Below are 9,796 nucleotides of genomic sequence, written 5' to 3' on the forward strand. Positions count from 1 at the left end.
TATTGAGGTTTCAGTACAATCTATTCACCGATTTAATTCCATGGAACATCGAGCAAACACAACATTTATCCACAACTGACCATCTTTGCCTCTTTGCCTGAATTATGAACATAGTACAGACATTGGATTGAGATTTGATCACATGATGTAGTCTCTCAAAGTGTGGCACCTTACTATCCTGAGTAGCTCATTTCATCTACCTTTTAAAAGGAAAAAAAATGGAAGATTGAAGGGTCGGGTAAGCTTCTTTTGTAGAGATTTGAATGCACTGTCAAATCAAAACAAGTTATCATGTCCAAGATAAAAACTTCTAAATCTGATTATATTCAAGAACTTCCAAGCATTTAAACTTAAGGAAATGAGAACATGAGAAAAAGGAATAGACTATCTGACCTTCTATGCTGCTCTGCCATTCATTATGATCCGTCTTCTCCGTTCCTCCACTTTAGGGGCCATTGCTGTGCACTACTCTTTCTCATTCTGGATTGTTGCAGGCTAGAATGTTCTGAACACCATTAACAATACCACTGCTGCTGTATCTTCAGTGGGATCTGACAATAATTTGAGGTTTTGATTACACACATGCCCCTGTAGCTTACTCAATTCTAACAGGAGTCTAATAGACCATCAACACTTCTTCAGGGGATGCACAGACTCGGAATCACCTGTTTTATTAATTTTCCCCATCCTTTCTGCAACTTTGTCCTGTGGATTGTATTGGCTTCAGGACAAGTTCCACTGAGCTGCAATAAAGTATAGACCACAGGAGCCCTTCAACTCATTCACAACAACATATATATATATATATACCGTAATCTCTTTTACCAATTCCCATGAAATAGAAAGTAATCTTCTCAATAATCTTAGTTTAAGATTGGGTTATCAATAGAGATCTTTTTTTTTAAATAAAGGAAAGCTGAGGGATATGGAAGCAAACAAAAAAACAATGAAGTTCAGGCTGAGCATGAACAGAATGCAAAGTATTTTATTTCTTCTTTGGCTTGGCTTCGCGGACGAAGGTTTATGGAGGGGGTAAAATTTTATTTAAATAGTGACTAAATTAACATTGCATAAATGGCGACGAAAGGGCTTGAATGTCATTCTGTAATTAATGCTATTTTTTCTTATTAAATCTGAGATGAAACCTTTCTTTTGTCTTGGCTTCTTGCACTCTTTCTCTTACTCCCCCTTGTCTGCTTTCTGACAATATTGTTTTTTTCATTATTAATACCTTTACTCTCCTTTGAATCATTAAGCCTCATCTCGTTGCTGAATCCTTGTATCTCAATTCAAACTTGCTGAAAGTAGAAAGAGAAGAAGAACTTGAAAATCTTCACACCATTGAAGAGATCACCAGTTCACTCACAGATTATGGATTGCAAGAGGACAAACCAAACAATGCACTGGACCAGAAATTTAAAAGTAATCTGACAGTAATAAAAGCAGTCATACAGGTCACCGATTACACAACAATGGAGCACTTCCAACAAATAATGCCCATCATTACAAGCAGTGATATGACAGCACAACATGCCAGAAGTCAAACAGAATGTAATGGCCAGTACCAGCAGAGAGACATTTTAGTTCCAAGTTATGTCAAGCAAAGAGTTCATCATGCAAGTACACAGACTGCAGAAGGAAATCCATTGATTGCACTTGCTTCTGAATGCCAAGAGTTACGTTAAAACCATAATAACATTGAAGCTTCTTCACAAAGATTATCAGAAACAAATTCTTGAATACATTTCCATTGTCTAGAATTCGATGGAAGCTGTGATAATCTGTCTCACCTATGTTTTTTAATTGCCATTTTCCTGGAATGCAGTGTGTGTAAAAAGATAAGGAGTCATTCCCGTTCCCATATTTTACCTCCTCGACCCCTAGTAAATTTCCCGGAATGCCTGCAGTCTAAAGTTAACTGCAGGCATTCCATGAACAAAAGGCTAATGAATAGTTCAATGTTGCCGCAGTAGAGCTGTACGTCCCACGAACGTCAGACCTTGAGATCAATGTCGCCGCCGTGGTGTTGCAAGTCCTGCCTCCTCTTAATTACTGCACTTCTAGTATTCTGTCTAAACGCGCCGTGTAATACAGACATTTGGAGCTTTGGTGATTCCTGGGAGAACAGCCACTCCCGGAAGGTAGGGAGACACTTCAGAACGGGAATAATTCAGCCAGTTCTATGTAAAAAACATAAAAGGCTGTCTCCACCAAATGTGTCTCATCAGCCACATTCAAAAAGTGCAATGCAGTGAAATTAAAGGTGGGAAATACAAGACTCCTTTAATATACAGTGCTCAAAATATAAGCCATCCACATTACATAATTGTGCTTAAGCACTCCTACGACTGTATACAACTGACTTTGACTGTGGTGTGCCAGGCCAAGGGTTCTTGCATATGACATGAGCAATGAGGTGGAAGATGAAGGTGAGGAAGGAGAGCATTTAAAATGAAATACTAACTGTCGGCTGAAGTGAGGAGTGGATGCGGGAGGTGGGTGGGGGGGAGCAGTACATGGAGCAAGGGTCTGTCTGGCTCTGTTAGAAATCCAGAGGAAGAAATGGTGCCGAGGTCATGAATCTCTTCCCGCTGATCATTAAACATCAAGGATATTATGCATATTCCTTAAATGAGAAATACACTTACTTGAAAACATATACATCCTTTAACAGCCCGACAGTTAAGAAGAACAAATGATAATAGGGAAGAGAATACAGGGTCATGGTGAAGCAAACAAAAGTCTTCTCTGCAACGGGGCTGTCGCAAGTTAATGAAAATTAGCAAAATCTCAACAACTTTGCATCATGGAGGTGGGAGTTGGAGAGGTCTATGTTAAGCATCCTGGACAAATAGAAAATTATGGATGTGGTGGTGATGTGGGGAAAAAAAATTTAGGTGGTTGTGGAGCAGGTTTTCATAGGTCGGCACAATACTGTGGGCTGAAGGTATTGTTAGGTTCTATGACTAAGAGAGTGGAAAGAACTTTAATGGTCACCCAACATGTAAACTAAGAGGATGTAAACCAGATGGTGTGGATACATTAAGCTACAACCTCTACACGGGGCATAATAGAATTTATATAAAAATCTCTATTATACTGTAAAAATGGCTCCTCTGATATTCTAATATACACTATTTTGCTGGATAAAGTAAAATCAATGTCACCGGTCTTGATCAACACAGAGTCATTGGATAAGATGAGTCATTGAAATTCCCGTGCCAGTGAGTAAATGACAGAGAATATTACTGCTGCTGTGTAAGCTGAGCAGCCGGCTCCTGCCTTACACCCAGCACAGAGACCCTCCACCTACTGCTGTCCTTTTAATGAGCAGAAAAGATTGAAGGAAACAGCAAACTTCCCAACACCTTTGCTCAAGTTATTGTAGAATTCAATTGTGCAAGGATATTCATTTAACACCATGAGATCCAAGGTCGATATGAAAATAAACAAGGTGAATAAAGACTGTTCTTTGCGACTTGATGACGTTCTGGACGTTGCCTGCCTGGAGTTAGCATAATGCCACTTTTTTTCTTGGACTATGTAACTGTGTATATTTATTATTTAGTTATCTTTTGTATAATTTCTTTAAGTGAATGTATACAATATACAATTTAATGTACATTAAACTAAAAAGACATAGTATATTGTACACAAAAGGCAGCTGTATAAATAAATATTTGCCATTCTATAGTTCAAGGAAAATGCTCAGCAGTTGAAGGCGCCTATAGGATGGTGACCGTAGCAGCAGACAAGTGAGGGGGCTCAGCAGCTGAAGGGCCCACATGGGCTGCAGCTGGTCAGCAACTTGCAGTCGAGGGACTCACAGAACTGAGATTCATGAGGCTGCTGAGGGCGCAAAAGGCCTTGGGCACCGAAAGCTTTTTGATCGTATTGGAGGTTTGGATCTGGAGCTCGGGTTGCCGATGGATTGAACAGGGGTCCGTGTGGTCCTGGGGCCACGGGAGTGCTGGAGGTGAATCCACAGACACTCAGTGTCTCTCTTGCTCCTCTTTCTCTCTTACTGTAAGGGGTGCTGACCAATACTTATGGCAACTCTTTGCTTTATGGCAGGCAGAAAGAAATTTTGTGTAATATTGCATTTTCTATATTATTACTTGACAATAAAGGAATCTTGAATATTGAACAACATAAAACAACTAATGTGATTCTGCAGAGACAGGTGCAAAGCTTAGATGCAACTATTAATGCAGGATATCTAATTAGTTACCAAGGTCATTTACAAATTGGCACACATCAGAAGATTAGAAGGTTAGACTGAAAGACTAAGGTGGGAGCCAAGAGTATTAATTTATCAGAGCACATGAATAGGTTGGCGTGGTTACTGTAGTGGTTATTGTAACGCCTTTACAGCGCCAGCAATTGGGATTGGGGTTCAAATCCCACATTGTCGGTAAGGAGTTTGTATGTTCTCCCCACATCTGTGTGGGGTTTCCTCGGGATCTCCAGTTTCCTCCCACCATTCAAAACATACTGGGGGTGTAGGTTAATTGGGTGTAATTGGGCAGCAAGGGCTCATGGACCAAAATTCCCTGTTACCGTACTGTATGACTAAATTTAAATCAAAAAATTTAAATAACTTTATGAACTGTGATAGGCCCAGAGGACCCCAAAACCCAGCAGTAATAGAAATTCACCAAGACAAATGATTACTTAAATAAATGTTGCTTTTAATTATCTTTAAACATGAAAACAGGATCAAACTTTAACTTATTATGATCAACTTAACTCCCTTCTAATTCTAAGCGCACGTGTATGTAACTCAAAATATTAGAGGGGCTGGGACTCGAGGAATTCTATGTTCAAGACAGTTTCCAGATACAATACCATGTTCAAGACACTTTCCGGAATAACAAGATAACTGATGATCAGGCTGTTTTAGAATGAGTATTGTGCAGTGAGACAAGGTTATATAATAAAATGGCATTATAGGAGATTCTGGGAAGAGAGATCGAGGCCAACACAATGGGTTTTCTCAAGGTATGAAGGTTGAAGAAGGCCTCAGTCTTATATATCTTTGACAAGGTTCCACATGAGAGGTTGGTTCAGAAGGTTAGGACACAAGGTATACATAGAGACATTGCAAATTGGATTCAAAATTGGCTTAGTGGAAGAAAACAGAGAGTGGTGGTGGATGGTCGCTTCCCACACTGGAGGTCTGTGTCAAGTGGTGTGCCTCAGGGATCTGTGTTGGGCCGATTATTGTTTGTTATCTATGCAAATAGCCTAGATGATAAGCTGGTGAATTGGATCAGCAAGTTTGCTGATGACACAAAGATAGGAGGCGTAGAGGACTGTGAGGAAGATTTTCAAAACTTCCAAAGGATCTGGGCCAGCTGGGGAATTGGACCATTAAATGGCTGATGGAATTTAATACAGATAAGTGTGAGGTGTTGCACTTTGGAAGGTGGAATCAGGCTAGGAAGTGCACAGTAAATGGCCAGCCACTGAGGAGTGCGGAGGAACAAAGGGATCTGGGAATACATATAGATTGTTCCCTGAAAGTGGCATCGCATGTGGACAGGGTTGTAAAGAAAGCTTTTGGCGTCTTAGCCTTTATAAATCAAAGTATTGAGTGTAGAAATTGGGATGTTATGTTGAAGTTATTCAAGTCATTGGTGAGGCCACACTTTGAAAACGGAGTACAGTTCTGGTTGCCCAGGAGCAGGAAAGATAGCAATAAGATTGAAAGAGTGAAGAGATTTACTCTTCAGGAGTTGAAGCAGGAAACAGGTTAGGACTATGCTCCTTAGAACGAAGAAGAATGAGGGGAGGCTTGATAGAGGTTTATGAGATTATGAGAGATATAGACAGAGTAGATGTGAGTAGGATGTTTCCACTTAGATTGGGGGAGATAAATACGAGAGTTCATAGCTTTAGGCTGAAAAGGAAGAGGTTTAAAGGAAACAGAGAAAGTGTGTCAGGGTGAGAGTGTGAAATGGGCTGCCAACTGATGTAGTGAATGCAAATTCAATCTTGAGCTTTAAAAATAAATTGTATAAATACACTGATAGGAGTGACTCAGAGAGTTATGGAATGAGAGTAGGTCAATGGAACTAGCTAGTTTTATTGGTTGGCACAATCCGGAAGGTTATAACATTCTATGGTTCCACAGTTCTATGGATCCTGTGAGTCCTATTGAGTTTCTCCAGCATGTCTGTGTTTTTGCCTGATCTGTAATGTTCAGTTTTAATTTCTTACCCAAGAGAGGATGTCATTGAGAGAGGTAATGTGCCTGGAGGTGGAAGAGTTTGGGGAGGTCCTAAATGAATACTTTGCTTCAGTATTCACCAGACATAGGATCCTTCACCACTACCACTTGGGCTCGCTATGGTGATGTGCATGTCTCAATTATGCCTTCTGAAAGTAATTGGTGAACTTCCTCTGCAATGCAGTCCTAATTATCTTTCTAAAGCGCCTCGATCTGGTAGCAATTGGTTTACAGCTTGGTGATAAGTTTGGAAAGAGGAATGGCTCTTCTATCTTTGCGGCTGTCAGTGCCCAGCAATGATTAGCGCCATTCACAGTTAGTTCAGATAAGGATCCTCCTAGTTCAAATTTCACACTCAGCTGATGACGCTGGAGATCCTGGCCAAGTATTAAGTCAGAACATAGGTCCTTCAATAAACCAAGTCGTGTGGCAACGTATGACTGGCTATTAAGACTAGGAGTTACGGTCACAATAACATATCATTGGGAACTAGTGTTTAAAGTTTTCTGAGCCACGGAAGTGTCTTTACTGGATAGGTGAACCTTTAATTTTAGCTCCCACATGACTTTCTCACTAATGTAACTATCAGTTCTGCATGAATCCAACAGAGCACTAAACCTTTTGCAGTCACAAAGGTTGAGGCTTGAGTGAGTCCTTAGTAAGTGTAGCCTGTTACCTGAGAATTGACACTGTTGCTACTGAGCTTGGTGAGGCCTTGGATTTGCACACCCGGGCATAATGTCCCTTCTTGGCACATTTATAACAAGTAATCTCACGTGCTGGACTGTCATCCTGTGAATAGTACGAGACACCAAAGAAGAAACATTTCCATGTTGTGCTATAAGTGGTAGCCACAGCAGGTTTCTCAAGAGCAGCTGGAGGGTGATCAGGCAGCCCTGCTAAAGAATCCTCACCTACCTGCAGTGCCTGTGATCATTAGGTTCACTACTGCAACTGTATGGGCTGCCGGGGTAAAGCATGCATCATTATTGCATTGAGCTACATCTAATGCAGAATCTTGGTTATAAGCAGTCTCTAAGTCCAGTGTTTTGTTTTCTAAGAGACAGTGGCAGGTGAAGCAAAGCCAGCGATGAACGTGTCACACATTGCAACTCACAGAGGTTAATAGTGTTCTGTACTTGTTTGGTATCTTGTCCCCATAGTCGTCAACGTAGTTCATGAAAATCGTGCGCCAGTGTCACCCACACTCCTTGGCAACTGTCGGTGAGCTGGGGGTCGATGTCTAAGTACTTGGGCCTCCACGCGTCTCCATGCTTGAAAATTGAGTAAATTGTGAGAATGAAAAACTTGGTGGCTGCTTTCCAAGCTTTACTCAATTGTACAGTTGCAGTTAGAATTTAGAATTACCCTTAGAATTTTAAATTATTTAGAACAATTAAGAATAACTTTGTAATATTTGTAATATCAGAAAAACCTACAATAGTATACGTAATTGTATTAAAAAGAGTCAATAAATATAAAAGACCTTTATGAAATTGGCTGTCTTCTTGAGGTATGGTAGAAGTACTGATTATCTTTGGCTTGGCTTCGTGGACGAAGATTTATGGAGGGGTAATGTCCACGTCAGCTGCAGGCTCGTTTGTGGTTGACAAATCCGATGCAGGACAGGCACGGTTGCAGCGGTTGCAAGGGAAAATTGGTGGGTTGGGGTTGGGTGTTGGGTTTTTCCTCCTTTGTCTTTTGTCAGTGAGGTGGTCTCTGCGGTCTTCTTCAAAGGAGGTTGCTGCCCGCCGAACTGTGAGGCGCCAAGATGCACGGTTTGAGGCGAGATCAGCCCACTGGCGGTGGTCAATGTGGCAGGCACCAAGAGATTTCTTTAGGCAGTCCTTGTACCTCTTCTTTGGTGCACCTCTGTCACAGTGGCCAGTGGAGAGCTCGCCCTATAACACGATCTTGGGAAGGCGATGGTCCTCCATTCTGGAGACGTGACCCACCCAGCGCAGTTGGATCTTCAGCAGCGTGGATTCGATGCTGTCGGCCTCTGCCATCTCGAGTACTTCGACGTTAGGGATGAAGTCGCTCCAATGAATGTTGAGGATGGAGCGGAGACAACGCTGGTGGAAGCGTTCTAGGAGCCGTAGGTGATGCCGGTAGAGGACCCATGATTCGGAGCCGAACAGGAGTGTGGGTATGACAACGGCTCTGTATACGCTAATCTTTGTGAGGTTTTTCAGTACTGATTATATTTGCACACAAATTACCAAACCAGGCTATGATGCAATACTCTCCACAGTGCACCTGTAGACTTTTGAATAAGTCAATAATATGTCAAATTTCCAGAGGAAGTAGAGGCATTGATGTGTCTTTATGTTGCCGAGATGTGCTGACTTCAAGAGAGGTTTGTAATATAGAATCCCAGAATCTTGAACATTCTATCCCTCTCCACCGCTGTCCTCAATCATTGTCAATGTGTATCATGAGTTGTGCATCAGGGTGAGAATATAATTCTGTCAAAACAATCAGATGCCAAATGTGTAGGCTGGCCCCACACACCCACGTACGCATCCTCTATGAACAATCAAATCTCACTTTAGTTTCAACAAAATACTCTTCTGAAGGATTAACTTTAGTAATTTCACACCTGAAAATATTTTTTATACAGTGTATGGAAAGAAATGGAAAGTTAAGAATCAAAGGTTACAAAGTTCCAAAAATGTGCAAGGTCCTCAATGATTACTAATTATCTGCCTCCCTCAAGAAGAAATATTTGAAGTATTGTCATAAAGATTCCAAAAATTAAATAGAATTATGGAGAAATTATGAAGGTCTATCCATTCATGTTCTTCATTTTCCATATAAATGGTCAGGAAAAAGCTAAGACTTCCTGGTTCAACTGTACAAGGCTGAATTGCATGGGGAGCTCACACTCTTTGTACTGCATACAGTTCTGGACCCCGGTGGTAGGAAGGATTTCAATAAGATAGATACAAGGTGAGATTCAGCTGGGGGGGGAGGGGGGGTGCTGGCAGGACATTTTAACGTAGCATTTTAACCCAATGCTGTTACAACGCCAGCAAGTTGGGTTTGAATCTGCTACCATTTGTGAGGAGTTTGGACATAATCTGAATGTCCACGTGGGTTTCCTCCCATGTTCCAAAGACGTACTGGGTCCATACTTCAATGGGTTACTGTGGTAGTACAGATCTATCACCAACCTACATAGTGTATATAGTTACTGTATCTAGACTGTGCTTACAGCGATTGGCTGAGAGCTTTACCACACCTATTGTCTGGGCCTTAAAGGGTTGTGTCCCTAGCCAGGTCGGATCATTCCGGACTGGTCGGCCACCTGTGAAGAGCTCCGGTCTTTTGCTAATAAAAACCTTGGTTTGGATCAACAAGTCTTTGGTTCTTTCGACGAGCTCTACAGTTACATGGATGTATTTGAGCAGCGCAGGCTGGAAGGGACTGTTGCTGTGCTCTAGCTCTAAATTAAATTAAAATTAATTTAATTAAATATTGAATTTTGTTTTAGTTCTGAGCACCATTAGCAAAGCTAGAATTTATTTCCCATTCCTCTCTGCCATGAGCCACCTATTTGAA

The 9,796-nt window shown here is 41.3% G+C and overlaps 1 protein-coding gene and 1 long non-coding RNA gene across 5 annotated transcripts in view; one reads left to right on the forward strand and one right to left on the reverse strand.

Moving 5' to 3' along the window:
- Window positions 1-1,435, reverse strand: part of LOC138763983 (uncharacterized) — a 33,794-nt gene extending 32,359 nt beyond the window's left edge. For 2 of the 3 annotated variants that reach the window (XR_011357933.1, XR_011357929.1), the window contains exon 1: window positions 1,232-1,434. This is a non-coding gene — a long non-coding RNA (uncharacterized lncRNA). Of the gene's footprint in view, window positions 1-1,231 lie in introns of all 3 variants that reach the window. The other variant, XR_011357934.1, reaches the window with a different exon arrangement.
- The window catches only part of LOC138763977 (interleukin-6 receptor subunit beta), a 100,358-nt gene extending 98,578 nt beyond the window's left edge, over window positions 1-1,780 (forward strand). For both annotated transcript variants that reach the window (XM_069939086.1, XM_069939096.1), the window contains exon 15: window positions 1,257-1,780. In XM_069939086.1, coding sequence (XP_069795187.1) covers window positions 1,257-1,685 — 429 coding nt within the window. In that variant the 3' untranslated portion in view covers window positions 1,686-1,780. The remainder of the gene's footprint in view (window positions 1-1,256) is intronic.
- Window positions 1,781-9,796: the final 8,016 nt, after the last annotated feature.

This window comes from Narcine bancroftii, chromosome 1, assembly GCF_036971445.1.
Source record: "Narcine bancroftii isolate sNarBan1 chromosome 1, sNarBan1.hap1, whole genome shotgun sequence".
In the NCBI taxonomy this organism is placed as follows: domain Eukaryota; kingdom Metazoa; phylum Chordata; class Chondrichthyes; order Torpediniformes; family Narcinidae; genus Narcine; species Narcine bancroftii.